Source organism: Aptenodytes forsteri, unplaced genomic scaffold (assembly GCF_000699145.1).
Source record: "Aptenodytes forsteri isolate BGI_AS27 unplaced genomic scaffold, ASM69914v1 Scaffold6, whole genome shotgun sequence".
NCBI lineage: Eukaryota > Metazoa > Chordata > Aves > Sphenisciformes > Spheniscidae > Aptenodytes > Aptenodytes forsteri.
In genome coordinates, this window is record NW_008795709.1 from 2,871,210 (window position 1) to 2,898,838 (window position 27,629).

At 37.6% G+C, this 27,629-nt stretch overlaps 1 protein-coding gene across 1 annotated transcript in view; it reads left to right on the forward strand.

The window, feature by feature from the left end:
• The first annotated feature begins 852 nt into the window (after positions 1-852).
• Positions 853-27,629, forward strand: part of GUCY1B3 (guanylate cyclase 1 soluble subunit beta) — a 30,034-nt gene continuing 3,257 nt past the window's right edge. Inside the window, exons 1-11 of the mRNA XM_009283325.1 lie at positions 853-947; positions 1,973-2,091; positions 8,684-8,881; positions 17,559-17,789; positions 19,224-19,340; positions 20,176-20,309; positions 21,116-21,313; positions 23,156-23,393; positions 24,262-24,402; positions 25,554-25,708; positions 26,026-26,152. Of these exons, the coding sequence (XP_009281600.1) occupies positions 1,999-2,091; positions 8,684-8,881; positions 17,559-17,789; positions 19,224-19,340; positions 20,176-20,309; positions 21,116-21,313; positions 23,156-23,393; positions 24,262-24,402; positions 25,554-25,708; positions 26,026-26,152 (1,632 nt within the window). The 5' untranslated portion in view covers positions 853-947; positions 1,973-1,998. The remainder of the gene's footprint in view (positions 948-1,972; positions 2,092-8,683; positions 8,882-17,558; positions 17,790-19,223; positions 19,341-20,175; positions 20,310-21,115; positions 21,314-23,155; positions 23,394-24,261; positions 24,403-25,553; positions 25,709-26,025; positions 26,153-27,629) is intronic.

Consider the following 27,629-nt stretch of genomic DNA (forward strand, 5'->3'; position numbering starts at 1 on the left):
TGGGTCGACGGTTGGACTCGATGATCTTAGAGGTCTTTTCCAACCTCAATGATTCTATGATTCTATGATTCTATAAATGATCCTGAAAAAAAAAAGGAGTCGTTTTGGTTTTTTACTTAGCATCAGTAGTAAGTGTGCACATGACGTATGCATGAGTCTTGTCTTAGACCTGGGGTTGAGAATTGTTTCCTTTAGTGAAGAAATGTATATTTTCATTGTGCTTTAGCTAAGTGGTGACACTTTACTCATGAAGAGCTGACGTGCAATGTGAGAACAAGGCCTTACAAAATCCTAGCATCCTTTTTTTTTTGTTTCTAGCTACTGGGCATGTGCAGAATTCTGAAAAAAAGGTATTTGATTAGGTACCTACATCTGGATTTTAGATTCCTCTTTGAAGATGTGTGCAAATGGTTGTTAAAAATATCCCATGCCTTTTGTAAATAAAGTGTAATCAAAATTGGAAGGAATGAAAACACTTGCTTAAAAAGTGTTTAAAGAGCCCATCTTGGGCTGGATTATTGGATATTCCCCTATTTTAAAATGCAAATTCTGTCTTTATTAGTTCAGCAACTTCTTTGTGAGGCTTTGTACTGAAAAATTGTGTTTATTTTCTCACAGCTAATTATTATTTTCAGAACAGATATGGTCTGAAATATTTGTATTGTACCTTAATGACTCTGAGGTACGGAACAGATTTATTCCTAATTTTCTGTCTTAAGTAACTTCTTAAAGGTAGAACCTACAAACTTATTTTATTTAAAAGTCTAATACCAAGCAATATATAATTGATTTATCGATATGATTCTTCTCCCTCAACCAAAAAAATTTTGTTCTTTTTTTTTTTAGGAAGGAGGCACAGCTGGATGAAGAAGGACAGTTTCTTGTCAGAATAATTTACGATGATTCCAAAACCTATGATCTGGTTGCAGCTGCAAGCAAGGTCCTTAGTAAGTAATACAGATATCTTCTTTGCCCATTCATCACATAAAATATAACCCCCCCAAAAAAAAATTCATGTAGCAGAGAGAAACAGGATTTAGCACAGAGCAAGTTAAAACAGGGTATTGGTCAAAGAGAATTTTTTTAAAATCTCGGAAGAAAGGATTTTATTTTTTTTATTTATCTAAGAAGTTTTTATTCCTTTTATTACTTGAAGTGATTTTTATTACTTCCAAAGTATTCCAAGTCATAGGTACACCTTAAACTGCAGTAATATACCTCATCCACAGAGCATGGTCAGTATTACAAGCAGTCATGAAGTAACAATATACCGCTATAACTACCTTGCCAATACACCCAGGTTTCAGCCACTGCTGCAAGAGCAGCCCGTGAATGAATCCTTGATCTCTCTGCTGAACAAGCATGCTGAGTTACAGAAATGTTTGTGGCATGGGCACATCTCATTTCATATCTGCCATTGATTTGGGTCTCATTCATTTTCAATCATTGCAGCTCTGGTCTGGAATTTAAAAGGTAGAATTATGCCCATCAGCATTATTTTATTGGCAGACCCAAGTGCGGTATGAATTTGTTCTGAATCAGTAATTAGCCAAGAACCCATAAGACCATGATGATTGTAGTAGTTATGTTGAATTGGAGCAGCTGATGTGGTTTCATGCTATTGTAAACCAGAAGTAACTCCCCTGAGGCGAGCACTACTAACAACCGAGTTCCTTTATTTTCAAGTAGTGATTTCTTATCTGTATCAAAATCTAAAATGCTATACATGCGCGAAATGCACAATGCGACAAAGTCATGATGGTGATTGGTAAATCCTAATGAAATTCCTGTATTGAATACTCATTATTTGCCATGTGGACCCTGAATCTTGTTTTTCTCATATTCTTGACCTACTGGATCTGGGTAGAGTTTAGGTACTGTCTTTCTTATTTATGTATAAAAAAATATAGTAGTAAGCAAAATGAGTGAAATGCAGTGTTTGGACTGAATCGTATTTTCCTGTTTTAACTAGATCTAAATGCCGGGGAAATTCTTCAAATGTTTGGGAAGATGTTTTTTGTGTTTTGTCAAGAATCTGGTTATGATACAATTCTACGTGTCTTGGGCTCAAATGTCAGAGAGTTTTTGCAGGTAAGAATTTTGTGCTGAATTATTTCAGATACCAGACAGAAGTATGGTCTAGTCAACAGATTGGATTGAGATTTGGAGATATAAGTTGTACTGTATAATCTTCCAGTTATTTGTGGAGAGGTGTCTGAAAACTTTCTTCCTTGGTATTTGTATTCTATAGAGCTTTCTACTGCTTAGCAGTTTTGGCATTGTTGTTCTCTTTCCTTCTCAGTTAATATATTATTCAGTTACCTGATAGAGTAATAATTTTCCCATAGCATCTTTGACTGTTCAATTTCATAAAAAAGGAGTGAGAAGGCAGGTAAGCTGGGGTTGCAGAGGCATTCATAAATCTGAAATTTCATTTGAAATTCCAAAGAAAAGTTTTTAACAGGAGTTTTCATATGTAACAAAGGTATGGATTACATGAGACATGAAAAAACCCAGCAATTCAAATTGTCTGTGTGTGTTAAGTAAAAAGACTTACCTTGTTTATACTAACAGAAATTGTGGTCTCCCAATTTGTAGGATATTTCTTCTCCTAACTTCTCTTTGACTAATTATAGATACTGGTTATTTCTATTTGTACATTATGTACAGAGCTAGGGCTTATACACAGCTTATCTCTAAGACATTATCCTTCATCCATGAACTGAGGGTGGGATAGAGCAGCAGTGTTTAAGTCAATTTTTGTGCTTTCCTAACTGCAGAACAGCGTCACGCTGCACTGTAAGACAAAACAAAACCGAAAACAATTTTTCAATAGCGTGGAAGAAATGTAGTGACTTCTCTAAAGCATGATTTCTAGAAAAAATAGGCTTTCTTTTTTTGTCACCTGAAAATCGTTCACTTCATAAACCACTTTGGATTTAAGATCTGTGATATATATCACTCTTGGAGAGAACTGTGTGCTGCAATGAGTTTAAAAACACTGAACTGATTAAGATTTCACGGAAGATTGCCCAAAAGCTGAGTGTCAAATCTCTATTGATTTTCACTGGAAATTTAGCAGCCTCTTGTCATCTGTTCCCTTAAAATCTTTCCAGCAATAATAAGTGAAAAGAGCAGAGTGCATAGTTTGCTGGATTACTAGAATATTTACTTCTGTGTCTCACTACCTGCCCCAAACCCTGGATTATTCCAGAGCATCCTAGATGTAGTCAACCCAGATTTCTTGTACAAGTCCCATGGACTGTAATTGCTGGGCACATAGACAGGGTATGTGTATGCTCCAACATATGCATACCATGTGTGATTTGTGCAAACCATGTGTGATCTGTATACTGTTGTCTGTCTATGGGATGTGACATCCTTTATATTTCATAGCTTCATTCACAGGCTGCCCTCAAAGGAAGTCTTCAGAGAAATGTAATTTTTAAAGATGCCCCATCCCTGGAAACGTTCTAGGTCAGGTTGGACGGGGCTCTGAGCAACCTGATCTAGTTGAAGATGTCCCTGCCCACGGCAGGGGGGTTGGACTAGATGACCTTTAGAGGTCCCTTCCAACCCAAACTATTCCATGATTCTATGATTCTGAGACTCATGTACTGAAATTGTAGTTAGGGTTGGGCAAGAATAGGGGAGGAGGAAAAAAAAGGTGTAGCTGTCCCGTTGCTCCATCACTTTGGGTACACATGGATGGGCCAGTCCTTCCCTATTCCGTTCCCTCATCCCCTTTTCCATGTAGTATACTTCTCTTTCCATTCCTTACCATGTGTGATGATGAAAAGACTGGACACGTTTATAGTGCACACCAAACCTCTATAAAAGTGTGAACAGCTTACATTTGTATTCTTCTAATGACAATATTTTAAGCTGCTTGCTTTGGATTTCAGTGTTAACAGATGACATTGGCTATTATATACTTCTGTAAATTTTAACAGAACTAATGTATTAGTAGCTGTGCCAGAAGTATACTTTTTAGCTTTTTGTTATGATGGAAAATCAACATTATCCGTGATTTATTATTTTTGCATCTTCCAGCAGTCAGATTAGGTCAGGAAACTGATTTATATACCTACTACAAAAATAGGTGCAGATTGGTTTTAGTGTGCTGAACATTTGTCAGATTCTTAAAATACATAATAGAGTTCCAAAAGGTGCTTCTTGAAATCTGTACTGAGTCCAGGATATAGGAAATAATTGAGGGCTGCAGCTTTTTAAAGCATGTGAAAATAAATCTCATATTTTATGCTCTGTTTCCCTTGACATCTCAGAGAAAATGTAGTTTATTCGTAGATGAAACACAGGTACTTCAAGCTTCATGAAAGAGGAAAAAGAGCAACTAAAAATAGGCTTTCTTTTTTTGTCACCTGAAAATCGTTCACTTCATAAACCACTTTGGATTTAAGATCTGTGATATATATCACTCTTGGAGAGAACTGTGTGCTGCAATGAGTTTAAAAACACTGAACTGATTAAGATTTCACGGAAGATTGCCCAAAAGCTGAGTGTCAAATCTCTATTGATTTTCAGTGGAAATTTAGCAGCCTCTTGTCATCTGTTCCCTTAAAATCTTTCCAGCAATAATAAGTGAAAAGAGCAGAGTGCATAGTTTGCTGGATTACTAGAATATTTACTTCTGTGTCTCACTACCTGCCCCAAACCCTGGATTATTCCAGAGCATCCTAGATGTAGTCAACCCAGATTTCTTGTACAAGTCCCACGGACTGTAATTGCTGGGCACATAGACAGGGTATGTGTATGCTCCAACATATGCATACCATGTGTGATTTGTGCAAACCATGTGTGATCTGTATACTGTTGTCTGTCTATGGGATGTGACATCCTTTATATTTCATAGCTTCATTCACAGGCTGCCCTCAAAGGAAGTCTTCAGAGAAATGTAATTTTTAAAGATGCCCCATCCCTGGAAACGTTCTAGGTCAGGTTGGACGGGGCTCTGAGCAACCTGATCTAGTTGAAGATGTCCCTGCCCACGGCAGGGGGGTTGGACTAGATGACCTTTAGAGGTCCCTTCCAACCCAAACTATTCCATGATTCTATGATTCTGAGACTCATGTACTGAAATTGTAGTTAGGGTTGGGCAAGAATAGGGGAGGAGGAAAAAAAAGGTGTAGCTGTCCCGTTGCTCCATCACTTTGGGTACACATGGATGGGCCAGTCCTTCCCTATTCCGTTCCCTCATCCCCTTTTCCATGTAGTATACTTCTCTTTCCATTCCTTACCATGTGTGATGATGAAAAGACTGGACACGTTTATAGTGCACACCAAACCTCTATAAAAGTGTGAACAGCTTACATTTGTATTCTTCTAATGACAATATTTTAAGCTGCTTGCTTTGGATTTCAGTGTTAACAGATGACATTGGCTATTATATACTTCTGTAAATTTTAACAGAACTAATGTATTAGTAGCTGTGCCAGAAGTATACTTTTTAGCTTTTTGTTATGATGGAAAATCAACATTATCCGTGATTTATTATTTTTGCATCTTCCAGCAGTCAGATTAGGTCAGGAAACTGATTTATATACCTACTACAAAAATAGGTGCAGATTGGTTTTAGTGTGCTGAACATTTGTCAGATTCTTAAAATACATAATAGAGTTCCAAAAGGTGCTTCTTGAAATCTGTACTGAGTCCAGGATATAGGAAATAATTGAGGGCTGCAGCTTTTTAAAGCATGTGAAAATAAATCTCATATTTTATGCTCTGTTTCCCTTGACATCTCAGAGAAAATGTAGTTTATTCGTAGATGAAACACAGGTACTTCAAGCTTCATGAAAGAGGAAAAAGAGCAACTAAATCTAATATTTATACTTTCTATGAAAAACACAGGCCTGGAAAAATGCAAATCATATTGAAAGACACTGTGCCAAAAAGAAGCAATGTGAAAAGAGGTACCTCCTAAGAAACCCAAAGTGTGCTTTTATGTTATGTTCAGTAGCTTTCTACTGAATGAAAATCAAACATTGGAGTAGTGGTTAGTTCTCTCATTTAGGGAATCATTTACATGGCTATTTAGTTGTTCATAATGGCAGTGCAATAAATTTCAGGGGACTAATTCCTCTTCTAGAAAAGTTTCCAGATGCTCTGTACCACACAGAGCTGAACAGCATATCTTTGTATTTCAGGTGCCAATCACAACTCTTTTCCTTTTAGGCAGGCCAGGATGTGCCTGATTTAGTATCACTGCTTGTTCTTGCTTGGAGATCCCTTTGTGTTTCACCGTGGAGCTGATCACTGCTCTACAAAGCTCTAGAATTTGTGTCTCTGGTCCCAGCGCAAGCTCTGGCATACATCTGAGCAGTCTAGGAGCCAACAATTCAGGGAGAGAGCTTAACCTATTATTATCTGTACCTGACTGCACCTCTGGCCCACAGCAGGTGAACAAACTAGAAAAAAAGACAGATTTGTTTTTCCAGAAGCTGCAATATCAATTTAGAGTGGATCAAACACAACAAAAAATAGGAGTGGGAGTGACGATGACAATGTCCAAATGACAGGATCTGGGAGTGATTTCAGCTCCTTGGTCTGGAAGCACATCTCTGCTGCTTCTTGACTATGTGTTGTAGCAAGGTTCTGAATACAATAACCTCTTTGCTCACCCCATAATCTGTATGCATAGGGACGAAAGACACATTGGGGACTGGAAAGCAGCTGCAATACATCCTGGGGCAAGTCCCTCACTCTGGATGATTAGAGAGTCAAGACTGAAGGGCATATCACATGGGCTCGCCTGTGACACTGCTTGGACAAAGTCAGTAATGGGGTAGTAGAGTGGCAAAGTGATCTTGTAGAATGGGGCACTGTCCTTTGTTAGCAACACTTGTGCCAGACTTAAATGATAATAATTAGACAATCATCTTAAAAAAATTCTGTCCTTGACATTGGCCATTTCCCGTAACAAACTCCTTTTGAAATTCTTCAGGTGTTGATGACTGTGTAACTGGAAGATTATTGTCTTTTCCCATGTATCTCCTTAAGAGTTTTTTTCCAAAAGGTCAATATATCCCAGCTGTTTCTGAGGCATGTATACTGAAAGAGCAGTTCTGCACCGATTAAGGAGATTGTGGGGCACTCCCTGGGAGCCAGTCAGCTCTCTCACTCTTTTCTCATCCACAGTCTTTCAAAGCAGTCTCTTCCAATTTCATTGTCTTGAACCCTGCAAAGTTCTTACAGAATTTGCCTTCAAGCATTATACTTTTTGCAATTGAGTGCCCACTAACAGCTGGAATGAATTGTCTCCCAGATTGTTGCCTCTTCAATGCACCACATTTGGAGATGTTGATATAGCAACAAAAACATGATTTTGAAACAAACTAAAAAACTGAAGGAGGAAGTTCCAGGCTGAGTGCATTCTATCAAATTCATTTCTAAGAGTCTCATTTCCTCTGGAGGCCTCCCAGGAGAAGAGACAGCTGTTCAAGCACTTCACAGCTCACATGAAATCAAGTTCAGTATGCTTCCACAAATTTGATGATGGACAGATGCTCATGAAAGGTGGAGAATGGCCCAGACAGCACACTGAAAATATTTCCACCTCAATTCTCCCTGTGCTGGCAGAAAACAATATGCAAAGCCTGGTGCTAGCAGTTACCTGGGGGAGTGGGAGAACAACATTTAAAATATGCAGTAATGTTCTGGACTTCAGATGTAAAGGAGTTGTATGAATTTTACAACATAGGTAAATAATTATGTGGATTGCAACACTATTCAGCAAGGTTGCTCTAGGTTGCTCTTTCTGTGTTAAATATACAGTAAATAGCAAACTGGAGCCTTGATAATTGCTTCATAATCAAAGTTGGAGCTAGGGTTGTGTTCTAAGTGTGATTTTGATTTCTTTGTTCTCTTTCTTGTCCTTATTAGATATGCCTATCAATTTATCATTTAGCTTTCCTCTCCAGATAGCAATTTGTCTGGTCAAAATTTAAAGTTAAATATGTAAGACGTCCAGGACATCAGCTGGAAAAATACAAGACCTGTTCCCTTTCTTGAATAACCTGTTCTGAGACATTATTACAGCAGCTGTGATATGTTCTATGTATCCTGTGGATTTTTTTTCAATTATTCTCAAAGAAAGTATGTATTTGAGGTTTGTCTTTTAATAATTTAAATCTGTACTTCAAATTTGAGACTTTGTCAGACCCTGTAAGCTTGGGTTGACTGTTATGGTGTCAGAACTAGCCTGTTTCATTCAGAATAAGGAAAAAGATTCATGTTTATTCAGACATGCATATTTGTATCTGACACCTAAATTCACATCAGAAGAGGAGCTTATAGAGACTAGAATTTGGAAGGGATGAAAATGGATGAGGTACTGGATTGAGAAACACACACAAGGTCTTTAATCATTGCAGTGTTTCAAAATACAGCATAGTCAAGCACAAATTCTTACTAGCTGGAGTAATTTTTAATAGTGCTAATTTTGATGCCATTCATTGTCCAAATATTGCCACAGCAGATGGAAAGAACATTGCGAGCTACCTGAAAAGCCTGCTATGATGACAGTTCTACAAATAATAAGGCAAATGCACAGGGAGTGTGAGCAGTAGGAGAAAGGAAATGTTCAGATTAGACAGAATAGTCTAGAATAGTCTTCAGAACTAGTAAGTGAATGCCTTATAATCATGTTTTTAATTTATTCTTCCAGAACCTGGATGCTTTGCATGACCACCTTGCTACTATTTACCCGGGTATGCGAGCCCCTTCCTTTAGATGCACTGATGCGGAGAAGGGGAAGGGACTCATTCTGCATTACTATTCGGAAAGAGAAGGTCTCCAGGATATTGTCATTGGAATCATCAAAACAGTAGCTCAACAGATCCACGGTACAGAAATAGATATGAAGGTAATGTCTGAAGGGATGTACACATTGGAAGTTTATGTCATTAGGACAAAATCAAGAAAATCAAAAGTGAAGTAATGGCAAACAATCATTTTCATTGTTGCTGTCCTCTGTGAAGCAATGGCATCAGTACAGACTCAGGAAGAGCCATCATCATTTGTATTGCTTTAAGGACAGGTCAGCTACGTGCTGAGAAGGCCAGCACTAATTTGCAAACAGACCCAATCGGGAGCAGTTCAGAACAATATCCTTTATTCAAAGAAGGAGATGACATGTACAGAAATTAGGTACTGGGTTATTTGGTGTGCTTTTTTCCACTTTGTTTTATATTTGGCATATATTTCTTACTGTCTACTGTGTTCTCTGAGAACACGGACATTTTGTCTCTGCGTCCTAGATTCTTCATCTGTGTGCAGACTGTGAGGCTGATGTGCGTTGATGAGGCCTTGCTGGCGAGCAGAGTGTTTTCCTCCCAGCCTGCATGCCAGGCCCGTCCCAGAACCAAGATGTGTTTGTGGGTCTCGTACTACCATTGTGTGGGAGTGTGGCTGGATATACACCTACAGCCCCAGCAGTGGAAAAATCTTCCTCAGTCACAGAGTTTACCTAATGTCATGTGTGCTAAGTCACTTGTGAAATGGGAAAGAGGCTTCTGCTTTGTGTCCATACAAAGCAACAGAAAGATTTAATTGATCAGGCCTTGCATATGTAATGGTATAAAATCGGAGCTTGATCCAAGGTGCAGGTATATCTGGGGAAAAACAGCAAATAAAAGCCTTTTGGTGTTAGAAATATTGCAACTGATATAAAATACTTTTCATCAAGTAGAAAAGAATCTAAGCAGGTACAGCAAGCATTCTTTTTTTTTTTTTTAACTATTCCCTAGTCATATTACATTTCTAGCACAGTTCATTGTATACTTGCTCAGAAAATCTGTTCCAGTTTCATTAATGTATCACAAAAACATGATCTTGCTCAGATAAGAGATTTACAAGGAACCCAATGACAAAGGTCTTTGTACTGCTATATCAGAGTATTTGCCTTTTAGGTTTCTTGTTATAAGCTAGCTCAGGTTTATAGTGAATGGCTAGTTCTGTATAGTGATGGTGATATACTTGATGTCCTTGTTTAGATTATACTTTGTAGAAATCCATAGTTCAAACTTTTACAGCAGGTGTTAGTAATCAGATCGAAGGATGCAACAGAATCAAAACAATCTTCTTCTTAGGTCCCTGTTTATTCAAAGTGTTGAGACAGACAAAGAGGAGCATGTTGGAAAGTTGGCTGCAAGAGTGCTGAAGCTGTTGCTTGACAAGCATTTCTTTTGGTAGCACAGCCAGCTTATGCAGTCCTCCTTCTCTTACGGCTCAAGCTTGTCCTACCACAGCTTCTTCAGCTGTGTCTCTCCAGCTGTTGTGAAGCTATAAAATAAACTAGACTGAGGAAATGAACTGGGTTCAAAATAACAGGGTTTTTTTCTGGGTTATTTTTAGCCACATCTGTTCCTTTATGTGGTTTGGTGTTCTGTCTATCAGAGAGAGTTCTGCCAGCATAGTTGAAGGGTCATGCAGAGACAAAAGTGATCAGTGTGGCAGAGGAGAAATCTGGGTTGTGCAAAGCAGCTACCAGAACAAACTTTTGACAAACTATGCCCTCAATCTGAATGTTACTTTGTTGAGAAGATTGTATTGGACAGTACTGATATCCATCTAGGACTTCCCACAAATAATATATGTTCCAAAGAGTTTTAAATATTGATTCTAAATTTACTTGTCATTTTCATTTGACTTTGTTAGGCTTTTCTGGCAATTTTACTGTTGTACTGTAATTAAATAGAAATTTAATAGCATTGGTCAAACCTATTGTAAGTGAGCACAAAGTTTAATTTAAATCCAAACTATTCTTCCAGACTGTCTGAGCCAAAAGCACATAGGTGCCTAAAAATTAGTATTATCTCTAAACTGAAGGAAGTGCATATTGTCTGTATTTTATTTTGTCTGTTATGCTGTTTTTTCCCTTGTCGCCATTAGAAAGTTATGTGCCCTCAACCCTGAACTTTTTCTTGTCTCTGCTGGTTAATAAAGCCTGGCTTTTGACACCTTCCATGACATTAAATAGTGCTTTATTCCACAGGTACTCACAAACTTCAGTGGTAGATAAGCAGAGAATAATCAGCTACTTGTTTCTGTAAGGTGAGAGTGCCAACATTTGCAGATTATCCACACAGACAATGAAAGTCTCCCTCCATTACTCCACAGGTCAACTATTAATCATTAATGGTACAGGGTGAGGGTTTTAAAGCAGAGTAAGTCTCCCACTGTGGTACCCGGCTAGTTTTACACTGTTCAAAAAAATGAGAACAGGAGAAAAAAATTGACCAACTTCTTTCATCTCAATCCCTTGCCTCATAATTTAGTAAATTAATGCTTTCATGTTTCAGACTTAGTAATGCATTGTTTGAAATAGGACAGCACAGAAAAACAATGGAGTTGCTTTTCATCCCCTCAGTTTTTGTAGGCCAATCAATGCCTCTTCTGTAAAATTTTTGGTTTGGACTTTAGTTAGAATTTTGCTTAAGGAAGAATTTTTTTGGAACTGATAAGAGCCTCAGTGCCTAGCCCTAAGTTCCTGATGTTATTGTGGGAGTTGCCTTCTGACTTGCGAGAACAGAGCTGAAATTCCCAAGTTGTCCTTCCAAATCTCTTTATCCAAAGCATTTACATAACGATCCAACACAGGACTGTTTTAGTAAGTTCTCTTTATATTAGGGTAAAGTTGATATCTGCAATTTGACGTTTAATAATTTATTATCCACTTTTCTTCTCTGGCTGTTTAGAACAACTGCTTACATAAATCTGCTTGAGAGAATGCGTGCTTCTAAGTCTGTATTTTCATGAAATTTTGCTTGAATTTGTCTTACATATTACCAGTTTCTGTGAAGGTGGTAGCAGATCTTAATTGTTTACAATCATACTGTTTTTATTAAGTGGTTAGGTTTTGTTTCATGGGTTACACAGAATCACAGAATGGCAGAGGTTGGAAGGGACCTCTGGAGGTCATTTTGTCCAACTCTCCCTGCTCAAGCAGGGCCACCTAGAGCCAGTTGCTCTGGATCGTGTTCAGAGAGCTTTCAACTATCTCTAAGGATGGACACTCTGCAAACTCTTTGGACAACTGGTGCCAGCGCTCAGTCCCCCTCACAGTAGAAAAGCGTTTCCTGATGTTCAGACAGAACTTCTTGTGTTTGAGTTTGTGCCCATTGCCTCTTGTCCTGGCACCGGACACCACTGAAAAGAGCCTGGCTCCATCCTCTGTGCACCCTCCCTTCAGGTATTTGTACACAAGTATAAGATCCTCCTGAGCCTTCTCTTCTCCAGGCTGAACAGTGCCAGCTACCTCAGCCTTTCCTCTTACGAGAGATGCTCCAGTGCTTTAATCATTGTAGTGGCCCTTCACTGGATTCGCTCCAGTAGCTCCATGTCTCTCTTGTGCTGAGGAGCCCAGAACTGGACACAGCACTCCAGGTGTGGCCTCTCCAGTGCTGAGTAGAGGGGAGGGATCACCTCCCTCAACCTAAAGAGAAAACCTAAGAAATCTCCTGATCACAAGAGGAAAAATAAATATTGAGAAAAACACATTGTTCGTGTTTTGTCTCAAATTGTTTCTTTGGGTGGAGAAATAGCTAAATGGAAAAAAAAAATGTTTAATTTTATCACCTTTCTGCAGTTTCACACAGAACTATTTTATATATACATACATATATATATGTATATACATGTTCTTCTGAAATACAGTAGAGCTTTCTTTTTCCACAATGGTGTCCTTCAGGAAATGCGCCTTTTCTTTTAACACCTAGGGTATGTGTGTGCTGAAGGCAAGAAAAAAAATAAAAGGTCTCAGTTTGTCGCTGTTAAACTCTGGTAGCACTGAAAGGAAGGCAATTTGTTTTGAACTTGGATTCACAATTCCAGTTGAATAGTTCAAGAAAGCCTAGGTTGACATTAATTGATTAATTAGTTCAAATCCAATTTGTCTTATCTTCCCTGATACAGTAATCCATTTTTATTTAAATAGAGCTAAGACTATATAATTTTTGCAGCAGGGATTGTCCCAAGAGTTGTTGCTGACTTTGAGAACACACGAAGAATATTTAAGTTCTGCCAGTCTCAGTAAAAGAACTAAAAATCTTCATGGTGCTGATGACCAGCTTTGGCATGAGATCTCTGTTAGCAGCCTTCTGGCTATGCCTTCTCTTGCTTCACTTGTCAGAGGTTGGTTGCGTATAAATGAGGGTGACCTGTGAAGGTGAAGTCAGGACAGAGACTCCCTCAAGGCTACAAATGGTACGGGTCAACGAGGAATGTTGTACAATCCTACAAAGCCCAAAAATCTGTTGGGCAAACAGACTTCTGCAGTTTTGTTATTATCTGAGAGCAGACTATCAAAACCTTTCTTTTAGACAGCGAAGATGATTTACAATATCAAGTGAGAAAAGGCCAGGGGAAATCCTTGACAAGATGGTAATTTCTGACTGTCTCATTACTAATGGCAATATAAAAAAACAAAGCCAGAATGTGACCAGTTGGAGAGCTGACCTAAAAGCTACTTAGATATTTGTTACAGAGGACAAGCGGTACTGATCCATACATTAAAATGCTAGCTGTGTATGAAGATAAGTCAATTGTGGAGCATAATCAGCCTCTAATTCTGACACAAGGGCAGCAGGAAACTTCACTAGCTCCAGGCTCAGAGGTTTGGTGCAGTGAGAGTCTCTGCCTTGAAACCAGCTGCCAGGTGGAGACATCCCCGCAGTTTTAACTTTGGGTGTGCAGAGCTAAGAGTTGGTACCATTTCCACAGTGAACTGCTTTGCCTCAGGATCACCCTGAAACAGCTGCAGTGAAATTTGTCAAGTAGCATTGCAGAGTCAGTTTTGATCAGAAGACATCAAGAATTTCATCCTGTATTGACCTTTAAATGGCAAAAACCTGACTTTGTATTAATCTTCACAATCTGATGGAAAAAGATTCCTGTCCAAGGATATTCTGTCCCTCCCCCATGCTGAGATACGAGTGTATCTTGGGGACATGCTCGTATCTATAGAATTGAGTCTTGTCTTGTAGATACATCAATGAAAGTTTAACAGATAGCATGTGTTTGCTATACACGCTATATCACAGTGATACTGCTTGATTTAATATCTTGTGTGAAGCTCACCAAATATACTAAACCACAAAGTCATTTTAAAATAACTGTTCTCTGAGTTGTCCTTCCCTGAAATATTGGTGTGACTTTTCACTTGGCTAAACAAGGACAAACTCTGAAGATACATCTTCTGGAAAGCACAGGCAGGCTAGCAGTTAGATGTTATATATTCTCTTTGAAACCAGGAGAGTGATTTTTCCCTTCAGTTTTTAACTGCAGTTACTGTGGTGATTGAGCTCTTAGACGTGGTGAACTGATGTCACTTTACCAGCTAAGACCGCAGGGGAAGGAAGAATTAGACTTGATTCCTGGCTTTGTTGCTTCTGTCACTGAACTTTCATTTGTCAAGCATTTAACAGAGGCTTCTTCAACAATATTTAAATGATACTGAAATACTGTGGCTTGAAAACTTTGCTTGCAGAATGAAACAATAGATAAGTTCTATTCTAGTTAAGCTTACTGCAGAGTATCTAGGGCAGGTCTTTATGCCAGGTACCTGGCCAGTTAGATTGGATCTGTAGGTACAAGGGTGAAGGGACAGAATGTAACATATTATGTTAATGGCCAGAAGTGCTCATTTTAAATTTGCTGACAAAGTGGATGAAATCATGAGATAGGAAGATTAGATCGTGCATAAATGATATGAACAGAAAAGACATCATGAAATTACATATCTAATGGAAAGCTTTTTAAGGATGAATCAGTCGTTTTCTTAGCGTGGAGAGGGGTATGATTGTAGCTTCTGTTAATAAGGGTCTGTGCATGGATGACCAGAATCAAATTCAGTAAACCAGCCACGTCCACAGCATATCAGGTTTACCAGGAGTGTGCAGCTGGCGCTGTGGCTATCTTGTAGATCTGACACATTTCCATGTGTTTGGCCTGTTGTTCATTTGCTGCACTAATGTGATGCGCTAGTACAACAAGCATTTCTAGATGCCCTGGAGACTGGTCAAAAATAGTGTTGCAAATGAACTTGAAGATGCCTGGGAAATTTGCAGCTTTGTACTGTTACTGACACAGTTCTAATCTATAAAGGTTAGGAAAATAGCACATCGTGTGTGATGACTGACTTCATCACTGTGTAAGCTTGTAGGATCTGTGGCGGGTTGTGTGTCCTCGACACGTGTTGAAGGGGAGGGGACGTCTTGAAGCATGTAGCAGTTCTATTTTTATGGGTGGGTTTTTTTTAACCAACACTTGAGTTTTGTTTATTGATGCATCATTCATTTCTAATAAATGGAAAAAAATGGGAAGTTATGAAAAATCTGTTAGGTGCTGCATGGTAGCAGGAAAAACCCTATAAGTACAGGTGCAGGTTGGTAACAGAATACTAGTATGCAGTGACTAAAATGATCATTAGGTGATAATATCTCTGGAAGGTGATGTGCTGTTAATATGAACATTTCCTTAAAAATTATTAGATCTTTAAAAATTAATTTTAGGACTGTTTTGCCTAATGAAGAAGCTTTTCATCCAAAGTATGCATTTTTTTTCCAATTGTGGCAAGAGCAACCCTTTGAAGTAAGATCCAAGACTGGAAATGATCTGGAAGCATAGATCAATTCTAGTGATAATTCTACACAATCTGAAAAAGGTTACTGTGTATAATCTCAGCTATCCCTGGCCACAATAATAGTAATAATAAAATAAAACCTGTGGGAGTGTGTATGAGTGATAGAAAGTAAGAACTAAGACTGTAACTGCATTCTGTCAATCCTCAGTATGGCCACAGTCTCTCACAATTTCAGAGATAATGATTTAAAAGAAGAGGAAGACATGGAGAACCTTTAAACCCTGAACTCAGAGGAAAACTAGGTCTCCATCTACTATGTTCCATTTTCCTAGACAAACCCACATAAGTTGTTTTCCTCAAGTGACCACCACATACTCTTTCCGAGGTTTACCTCTTATTAACTCACAATTTCCCACTTCTCTTTGCCACACACTGCCATATGGATTACCAACACAGTTTCTTGAGGAAATTAGGTTTTATCATCATTAACATTTGAACTGGGTCATACATCCAGCTTTAGATACCCATATTAGCTGGTAAATTTAGTAAGCTGATCTTTCTCTAAGTTACTTACGTATGCAATAGAAAGAGAAGACTAATGCAGCACGTGGTACAGAGCACCTAAATCAGGCTCCTGCTCTGAACTGTCCTCCAGAAAAGCCTCCCTTTCCTTTAAATGAATAATCAAATAGGAGATCAAGGAACGCTACCTTCTTAAATTAAGCATCATTAAATTAGCAATAAAATATTGTTTTGTTCTTTTACGCTCCTCCATTTGTATAGGAACAAATAAAGGAATCAGCACTCCCCAACCGATCAGCTAGCATGGCAGACAGTTGTGGAGGAGAAATATTTAGTAAACTAAACATCTTAGGGATCAAGTGCAATGTTTGTGCATATCTGTTCTGTTTTCATATTGTAACTGTTAATCTCTGTGGTTAGACTATGTGCAAAGGGCAGAATCAGGATGCATTAGAGGTTTTAAGAAGTCTTTTTTTGCTTCAGTGGCTTTAGGATCAGACTCTACATGAAAGTAGAATCAGGTGCAACATGTTCCAGAAAGTTGCTGCTAAACAATACTGTGTAAATAGAATTGTTCTGTTCCAGTCATTAAACCTAATTAGGCTTGAGAAGAGGTGAATTTAGCCTCTCAAAGTAAATTACGTTATTCTACTAGTTATTAGCTTTAATTATACTGCAATACATGACTCTCACTGCAAACAAAATAATCCCTATTAATTTAATATTTTTTACTAACTTTGAGTAAAATTACTAGTGTGAAATGCTATATTCAAGACACTTATTTGAGATTCGACTGATGTAGATGACTCTGGTTTTGCTGTGATTTCATTTAATATGGAATGCAGCTTGGAGAAGATTGTCATTGCTTTTAGTTTTATCTGTTGGTCCTGATCTTGCAGTCGTCACTGCTTGAATGTGTAAGGACTGTATATTCAAACATCTGCTCCATCCACCTTTCTTCTGGCTGACTGTGACACGCCCATCCTCTGGTCAGCACTGTTTGCTGTTGTGTTACAGACCTTGCAAACAGCTTTCATCAAAATAAGGATTCAAGTGGTCTGTGTAATTCAAGACTTGCCACATGTTCATTCAAGGGGAGGGGAGAGTCCTGTTTTCTGGCACATACCAGTAAAAGCAAGACCCCCGATTTCAGGATGTGCATTTCACTCAGGCTTTATAAATTGTATTTGAGTGATCTTCAATATGTTGTTCACGCAAAGAGCAACTCTGGCTAAGCAAAGGCATAATTATTCACCTGGAATTTTAAAGACTCTCTAAAATCAGAGATACTTATTAGAATATAATATTTTTCAAGATGCAAATATCATTCTTGAATTCATCTTTCTGCTCTAAATGTATTCTTGTCTTCATAGTAGCATTCCAGTTATTAATGAGTAGCAGAGTTTTCAGGTTTTCATTTTTTCCTTCGTTTTTCTAGGTTATTCAACAGAGAAATGAGGAATGTGACCACATTCAGTTTTTAATTGAAGAGAAAGAGTCTAAAGAAGAGGACTACTATGAAGACCTTGACAGATTTGAAGAAAATGGTACCCAAGAGTCTCGCATCAGTCCCTATACTTTCTGCAAGGCATTTCCTTTCCACATAATATTTGACAGAGATCTGGTGGTCACGCAGTGTGGCAATGCTATATACAGAGTCCTTCCACAGGTTAGATGATTCTTATGCATGAATAATCATAGAGATTCCTAATGCTAGATGCTTCACAGGTTTATTTTAAAGATTAGTAAAATAGATTTAGCATTCTCTGTCTAAACAGCATTCCTGTGTAACTGTATAATGTTTACTACATCGTACTCCTCTTGTTTGAAAAAGGACCGTGAAAATAACCCTAATTCTACAACAGCTCTGTTCCTTACGATCAGGTCCACGTGCAGTAAGAGAATAAGCTTAAGCAGAGCAAACCTGATCACCCCCACAATTCAGGTGTTAGCTTGATACCCGATTCTTTCTCGTAGCTCACTCCAAGGTACATTTGCTATGAAAGCGGCAGATAACTCTTTAAAGTGGATGTGAGACGGTCAGTGCAACTTGGCCTGCAGTTCAGGAAATGGTCTTGCCCATACTACTGTATAGTGTAGCAGCAGGTACATAGTCTATATATATTACTTGACAGTAATGCCTGCAAATACTTAAGCTGTCAGATGCACAATAACTGAAGAGCAGAATAAAAGATATTGTGGTATACTTTCTTGGCTTGTGCATCAAAAGCATCAGTATTAACTAAGATGAGCCAGACTGTGTTTGTGAGATATATATATGTGTGTTCTCAACTGAATGCAGGTGTTGCAATTTCCTCTGGTTATTTACAGTGAAAGAGTACTCAGAGGTCCATTAATGTTATATATTCTGTATATGAATAGGATACCTCAGTTCTTGCCTGAAAGAGCTGACAGTGTTTCTAAAAATAAGCAACAGGTAAAAGCAGTAATATGAGTGAAGCAAAAGGTACGATGATGAAACATCAAATGATCTTTACAATTATGTAGGCTAATGTTGCACATACCATGTTGTTTCTGAATCACTAACATACTTTTTAAAATGCTATTTTATATTATTTGCTTTTTCCTGCTATTTGTTTTTGGTGATTTCTCTCTGAATTTTGCAGAAAGATTTGAAAGAACTTTGTAAGTAGCTCTGCCAGATTTTTCCCAAGGGCATTCACTGAACGGCTATAACTAACTATTCAGCCTACTGAGGATGGCTATCAGAATCCTTATTATCAGAGTTGATGCTTTAGAGAGCATAGCTTATTGAAAAGGGAGTTTAAAGGAGGTCGCTTAGGAGGAAAACACTGGAAAGCTTTTTTTACTGTAGAGCAGGAACAGTTTGACAGATAACGAATGTGATAATCTAACACAATTTTACAAAGTCATCTTGCAGACTAGAATTGCACTTTGAAGTCAATATACTTCTGATGTAAAATCCTTAATTTAAAAACCTTGTGTTTTAATGGAGAAATGCATAAAATATATTCTCTTCCATTCAGTATTGTCATCTAAGCAAATTGAATATAATTACTCCATATATTTTTATTATAAAACATAACAATCCTTTTTTTTATTTTATTTTTTTTTATTCTAGCTGCAGCCAGGAAATTGCAGTCTGTTGTCAGTTTTCTCTTTGGTCCGGCCTCATATTGATATTAGTTTCCATGGGATCCTCTCACATATCAATACGGTCTTTGTACTGAGGACCAAGGTAACTAGAGAATATTCACCTGGCTTTTCTTTAAGTAAGTATGCTTTGGAGAGATAAGAAGTGCTGAAAGCTCAGAAGTCTTCAGAGAGAATTCTTTGCACAGTAGTACGCTCAGTCCCTTTTGAGTCTTGAGCCAAGAAAAAGTCACAGGTGTGAATTCATGTGTAGCTGTTAAGTAGAATGCTTTATAGGAATGGTGAAGTACATATACTTAGTGTCTGATGCTTTCCTTGCAAGGGGCCAACCCATTATATGGCATTGTACCAAAGAAAAAGTAGAAAGGCAATTACATTTACTTTTGCTTCATAACGGTATGGGAGACAAAGATGAAATGTGTTCCTGCTTGGGCCCATACGTTCATGCATAGTTCTGTGTCCTTTTCTCTAGAGAGGGCAGGAGAGGAGGCAAGCGATGTGAAAAAATGCAGCATATAGAGTAGCATCTACTATGTCAAGGAGCCTGTTTATTTATAGAAAACTGTACCTGAGAGAAACCAACAAGATTTCTTACAGATGCTCCCAGTCACAGATAGAACTTCACAGAATAGGCAATACTTCTGTCAAACTATTGTTAAGAAATGACGCAGAGGAAAACAAGAAGTGATGAACCTGAACGTAAAGAAAGATACCATACTTTATATCTTTGAGGTAGCAAATCACACTATTAAAATACGGGTAGTGTATGGTGTTCAAATGAGAAATTAATTGGGTTTTAATGTAGGCTGTAACTCTATTCCCAACATTCTGACTGCCTTCATAGTGAAAGCACTTATGTACGTGGCCTGGTGCATAACACATGTACCATTGCCCTTATATAATTGTGACTTCATCACCAGGAGGGGCTGTTGGATGTGGAAAAGCTGGAGTGTGAAGATGAACTGACTGGCACAGAAATCAGCTGCTTACGCCTGAAAGGGCAAATGATCTACTTGCCTGAAGCAGACAGCATTCTCTTTCTTTGTTCACCAAGGTACTTTAAACCTTAAGAGTTTTATAATACTGATTTTCATTTTTCAATTACTAATTTTAAGAACACTTATGAGAGTAGTACTACAGAGATTAATTGGTTCAAGTATTGATTTCATTGATTTTGATGTGTTTATACTAGAAGAGGGAGGAACATTTAAACATCGGAACTTGACTGATTATTAAATAATTCAGTATAAACATTGGGTTGCTGTAGCCCAGTTTGTAGAAATGGGAATTCCTCATGATGCCATGATTTTTGGCAAGTTTTGTCCTTTGTTTCTTACTCTGAGAGTGCTAAGAAATGTCATAATGATTTGGTTTCCTATGTGGATTCATATATTTTTGCAGTAGTTTTAATGTAATAGAGCAGTGATGATTATAAATAAGTGGTTGGAATGGGGGATTGAATGGAGGGCTTCTTTAGCTAAGAGCGTGTTGAACTAATACATCAGATTACACAGCTATGATAAATTAATCTCCTGTGTAAAAGGGCGAGAGTGGATGAAGACAGAAAGGGAAGAGGCTACCTTAACGTAATCTTGCTTTTATTTGTATACTGAAGTATGTACATTTGAACGCATCAATGAAAATTCTGTATTTAAATGCAAAAATCAAGAGCCATGTGTTAACATGAATGAACACAAATAAGGTATTTCGTAGAAGGGATATGTTGTACAGCTCATCACAAGTTTAGAAGCATAATCTTTCTTCTGTTTTTCAGCAGCCTTTGCTGTTCATTTGAGTTTTAAATGCTCCTTTGGCAAGTTTAATTGTACCCATACTATTATATATTTCTCCACATTGCAGTGTGATGAACTTGGATGATTTAACCAGAAGAGGTTTATATCTGAGTGATATTCCATTGCATGATGCTACCCGTGATCTGGTTCTTTTGGGAGAGCAGTTCAGAGAGGAATATAAACTGACTCAAGAGCTTGAGATCCTCACTGACAGACTGCAGCACACACTGCGTGCACTGGAAGATGAAAAGAAAAAGACAGACACGTAAGAACCAAATCCTGGTTTTGAGCTGAAACAGTCACAGCAATATATTATTTATAGCTACCTTCTTCAAAAAATAACAGAATCTTGGAAGGAATATAAGAGATATTCAGGGCCGATAATTTTGGAGTCAAGAAAGAACATTTTACTTTAACGCCTCATAGGGTATTTCTTTATTTAGATTGTCAAATGTCATCTGCAGTCTAGGCTGTTACATGCATAGGTGTTTTGATGGCTCCTTCCCTGGTAAGGAAAGCTATGAGAAGTGAACTGACAATCCTTTTTGCTTTGTGAATTGCCCAAAACAGTAGTTTTGCAAACTTTCTTACATGCAGTCCCTGTAGCCAAGATGAATTTGATGAATGCCCAAACACTACTATTTGACAGAGTTCTGTAAACCAGCTGTAGACCACTTTGTCTTTCTGGACTGCCATGCTCACAGGTTAATAGAACAGAAAAACATATCTTGCAAGCCTCAAAAATAGTCTGTGTAAAGGTGAAATTTTGCAACAGGCTAATGCTATGATTTTGATTTTATAGTTCCCTGTAGAAATGGATTTGGGGCTATCTAGATAATACTACTATCTAGATATAAGTACATAACAATAATAAAGTATATGCATTGGGCCCCAAGTCCATTTCTACAGGTAACTATATAAAATCAAATTCATAGCATTAGTCTATGGCATTTCAGCTCAAGGACTACTGGCAGGTAAATTAAACAAAAGTTTGTGTGACAAGCAGTGTGGGGTTGATGGTTGACTCTCGTTTATAAAACGTAGTTCCCATCTCTGTAATAGAAGAATTTCTTGTGGATTATACTTGTTTAGTAGTAGAATTAACAATTGTTGTGCTATGAATTCTCTTGACAGGTATTTTTTTTCTGTAGTAGAGTAATGGAAATTATTGTAAAAAGACTTGAAAAGGATGGATGGAAGAGTCAGAGAGAAAAGAAGCCTAAAAAATGTTTTTTCTATTCATTCCTGTTGACTTGCTTTATAAAGTCATTTTATCTTCAGGAATTCTAGCCTTCTTGGCAGCCACTGGAACAGACAGTGTCAGTTACTATATCATGTGCCAAAAGTATTCACTAATTATAACTCAGGCAGTAGTGAACTTGCCAAAAATGCAACTAATGAGGGTTTGTGCAGGAGGCTGTGTACAAAATGATGCTCAAGATTTGTGAAACAGAGATCTTCAGCTTGCCCACTCAGCTGTGTAAAGAGGGAAATATACCTTCAGGTGGCAGTTAGAAAGTTGAAGGAATACACATGAGAGTAGGGCGAAGCTCTGTGTGTGTGATTTACATTTTATTTGCATAATTTGTAATATGAACAAGTGTTAATATGTCATGTAGACTGTTAATTAAAAAAACATGCAATAAATCCTAAAAGCAGCATTCTGAACAGAAGAGGAAACATTTAGCAATGCATGCATTGATCAAAGGTGGAAAACTATTTGATCTCTTCATGGCCTTTTTTGCAGTTTTTATGGTTCTGCGAGCAAAACTGGATTATATGAGCTGAGGATATGGCAGAAATGCTTAAGCAATAAGCAAAAATGATCCAAGACGCTATTAAACAGATCATGTCAGAAGAATTAGTAATATATGCCTCATTTTGTTGGTAATTTAGATGTATTAATGTGTGTTTGAAATGTCATGGCTTTAGGTATGCTGATGTAGATCAGTTCCTGTTTCCTAAATAACATATTCTTCAGTAAACATCTTTTATATTGCTCTTTGATGATGCAAGTATGTTATAAACCCTGGGGGAGGTACTAAGTTAATATTTGAAGAGTCATTCTTTCTGTTTTGCTTGTGCCTTTCTTTTCTTACACGTTTAGATTACTGTACTCTGTTCTACCACCATCAGTGGCAAATGAGCTGAGACACAAGCGTCCTGTTCCAGCTAAGCGATATGACAATGTGACCATTCTTTTCAGTGGCATTGTTGGATTCAATGCCTTCTGTAGTAAACATGCCTCTGGAGAGGGAGCCATGAAGATTGTTAATCTTTTAAATGATCTTTACACGAGATTTGATATTCTGACTGATTCACGAAGGAATCCATTTGTTTATAAGGTAAGCAGAAGATTTTCAAAGTATTTAATCTGTGACTTTTCAATAATTTATTATCATGTCACTCTCGTCCATCCTTTGTATTTTAGGCTTTTTAAAAAAAGTTCTGTTCTAGTTATGTTCTCAGTCTTTGAACTGTGTTACCTGATATTACATAGCTAAAAAGGATATGTTTATCTCTAAATGTGTGAAGGAACATAAAAGACTTAGTTCTCAGCAGGATTTCTGCACAGTCACCCATTAGGTGGATATATAAATCTACTTTTAAGTTTAGCAGATGTGAACACTTATACAAGCAGTTTGTGGTTCTGCTGGCCTTGTGCTTTTCAGTTTTTCAGTCATATACCTCGGTCTCCTGGTTGTAAATTATAACTTATTATTCAGTTATTCAATGTGAATTTCATTCCTTCATTAGGAATGAGGTGTAGTTGCAGATGCAGCTGATAGCAGGTAGATGGGGGAGGGGGAGAGAGAGAGAGATCCCATATATATGTACATGTGTATGCTTGTGTGTTTATATGTATAAGATTCATTCCTAGTTTTTACTAGAAATCAATTTTATGTCCTGTACCAAGTGAATCAAGGGTGTGAGTCAAAATAGACATAGTGCTCAGTTTCTACAGAAATTCAGAAGACCCCAAAAGAGAGGCTCAAGTTCACACAATCACAGTGTCATTTTAATTTGTTACATTGTGGGCATACAATAAATTCTCTTCAATAATGAGCAGAGATGACGGGAATTAGGGTGATTTGAATGAAAGCGAAGGGAAACTGTTTGAAAGGACAAGGAGTCTTGAAGGAAGCACTACATCCATTCTAGTATTCTAAAGCCCACGATAATAAAGTAATTGAAAAATATATATCTTGATAGGTGGAAACAGTTGGGGACAAGTATATGACAGTGAGTGGTCTACCAGAGCCTTGCATTCATCATGCACGATCTATCTGCCACCTGGCATTGGATATGATGGAAATAGCAGGCCAAGTTCAAGTGGATGGTGAGCCTGTACAGGTTAGTAAATGTGCGGGCTTGAATGAAGAGCCCATTCTTTGATATGATGATAATGCTTTGAAATAAGATAATGCTCAAGTCCCAGTCCATGCAAGCTTTGTTAGATTTTGAGACTGATATCTACAAATAATATGAAGAGTCACAGGTAGATGTGACATATGCAGTTCCCAGACCTTAAAATCTGATTATTTTGCTTAACCTTTTAAAGGACTAAATTAGGTCCGCATCATTTATGTCTGTTTTCCAATCATTTCAATCTAATCAACAAATTCCCATTGTGCATCAAGTACAATTCATTGAGTCTTCTTCATCTCAATGAACAGAACAATAACATTTCCTCACTGATATTTTTGATCACGCTTCAGATCCTCACGTCAGCCTGAGAAAATATTGCATTAAAAAGAAAAGTACAGCTCCATAGGCAGTTATGGCAATGATTACTGGCAACAATGTATATTAGTGGAAGTTCACTCATTGTGGGATTTTCTGAAGGTGTTGTGGCATTAATACAGAACTGGGGAGGCTGCATTGACCTGTCCTCATCAGAAGGCTGTGAGAGCAAAATAAGTAATGAGTGTGATGCATATTTCTATTTACATGAATGTTGTTGGTCTAACGCCTAGCTTAGATCTGTGTACTTCACTTTGTCACTGGGCAAAGAAGTGAGAAGGTTTGATTTGGGGCTTTACAATAACTGTAATGTGCTATAAGAATGAGCTTCTCCAAACCCCTGTCCTATCTCTTGAGCTTTTAAATGCAAAATACCATGATGTTTCCTCTGAGAAACATCTTTTTTTCTTGACCTACACCATCTGTTTCTGCATCTTCTGAGCACTCATTAAACAAAGACCTGCAGAGTATGCCTCTCTTTCCACTTTTTAAAATTTCACCGTACATAATAGCAGCATGGCATGGTGCACGCTGGAAAAATATGGAGTTTGTTCTTTCATGTGGGAGGCAGAGCCATGACACTGCACTACAATAAAAAAAAGTGCAACAAAACAAAATGCAAGGCTTTGAAGAAGCAGGAGTGGCACACTGAAAAAATAAACTCTAGTAGATAGAAATGGCATAATACCTGTATTTAGTCAGAAGCATGAGATTAGTTACATTGATTTTGAATATTCAAACGTTATTTTTTCTCTCTAAAGATAACAATAGGAATCCATACTGGTGAGGTAGTCACAGGTGTCATAGGCCAAAGGATGCCACGTTACTGTCTCTTTGGAAATACTGTCAATCTAACAAGCAGAACAGAAACTACTGGAGAAAAGGGAAAGATCAATGTCTCTGAATATACTTACAGGTGAGTGATACAGTATTTTTATTGGTGTTGACATCTTAAAAGAAATCACTTTGTCAGCATAACATCAAAGTGTCTTTGGAGTTGAAAGTGACAGGTCTCCTGCAACACATTCTTTAAGTACATGAGTTCTCATGAAACTGTATGGCAGACTGCATTATGATACACTGTTATCGGTATGCAAATTTAATAATGATCTAGAGATAGATTTTACTCTTTTGTTAATTTGCTCACATATCTGTAGCATGTTTAATATTTTATATAGTGCATGGTGTGCATGCATAGTACATATATTTACATGTTTTCTCTTTCCATTTCAGGTGTCTTATGACACCAGAAAATTCAGATCCTCAGTTCCACCTGGAGTACAGGGGTCCAGTTTCTATGAAGGGTAAAAAAGAACCAATGCAGGTTTGGTTTTTGTCCAGAAAGAGTACAGAGACAGAGGTATGACTAACCAGAGTGTAATTTTTTTTTTTAAACAAGGCATAAACATGACAAATTTAATCTAAACCACTGAGATCCATTTGCATTTGCAAAACTAAATGTTCCCGAGAAAAATGAAGAGTTTTGTACAACACTATTTCATTAATGCGTTTACTATCTTGACAGCACATTAAGGTCCTTGATTATTTGTCTTTGCAGTTTGTGCAGTCCCTGAAAGAATACTTTTGTATTTTAAAAAGTCCTTGAGGGAGTGCCAAGTGTTTAAATATTTATATCTCCCTCTTCATACGGATTTCTCCACTGTACTAGATTTTGGAATATAATGTCCGTTTCTGTTTAGCTGACATGTCTGGTTATCAGCACTGCAAAATTCACCATTTGCTTTCTTACAGTAGGTGAATAAATGTGCCTTCAAATATTTAGGCAACAGTCCAGCAACTACTTGCAGGCAGGTTCACACCTATGTGTATGGTGGTCTGTTAACTCCAGATGAATTGGCTTGTTCAGAGACTGTTGCATGATAGAGGTCTTGCTTTAGAAATATACAGGGTGAAAACTATTTCTTCTAAATGACACAGGAGCCTAAATCCTCTTCTCAAAATGATGTAGGGTAAAGCTCTTCAAGCACTGAGTGGTCTTTAAGCTTATGCCTCAATTTCAGAAGTCTGGGCATGTATTAACCAAAACCTCATTAAAAGCCAATGAGATCTAGACTCGTAAGTGTGCTACAAACTTAGACACTTAATCAGGTAACAGTATGCCAGCTGATTTGCCATAGCTGAGCAGGTGCATACATTCGACCCATTGCCAACAGGGAGAAAAAAAGGGTAAAAGTAATTTACATAGCTTGAATTTTGTCCTGAAGTAATACAAAAAGGAAGAGTTTTAAGCTAATGTATTTAAACTTAAAAATACACTTGACTAAAATAACGAAAGTCATCAGTTACCTTGGCTGAAATAATTCTTGTAAGTCACAGGAAATTAATTATGCGTCTGAATACTCATGTGCTTCTGAAAATGAAATTTAGGCTGTTAAACTGTTTGGGCTCTTTAGGAGATCTAATCCAGATTTATTACAACTGGTACCCAAGTATATGAATACTGACTTTTTAATGGTAACTCCCAGGCCCCCAGTATTAAACTTCAGGGGAGAGCCTGTACTTTAACTCTGCTGAAGTCTGTATTTTAGTATATATTACTTACAATAATATTCTGGGTGCCACTTTTGATAGTACTTTTCTCTTTTTATTCTATATCAAGATTAACTGTAATTTCACATGGCTACCATTCTTTCAAATATATAGTTGTATTTAAAATGTATTTTAATTAAACATCTTTCATTTTTTTCTGCATTATAAATTATGTCCTATCATTTGTAGCAGGGCACATTGTAATTTTAGATGTAAAATTTCAGAGGGGTATTGAGTCAGGTGGGTATTTTCCTTGTTTCAGCCTCACACGTGTTTAATATGAATAT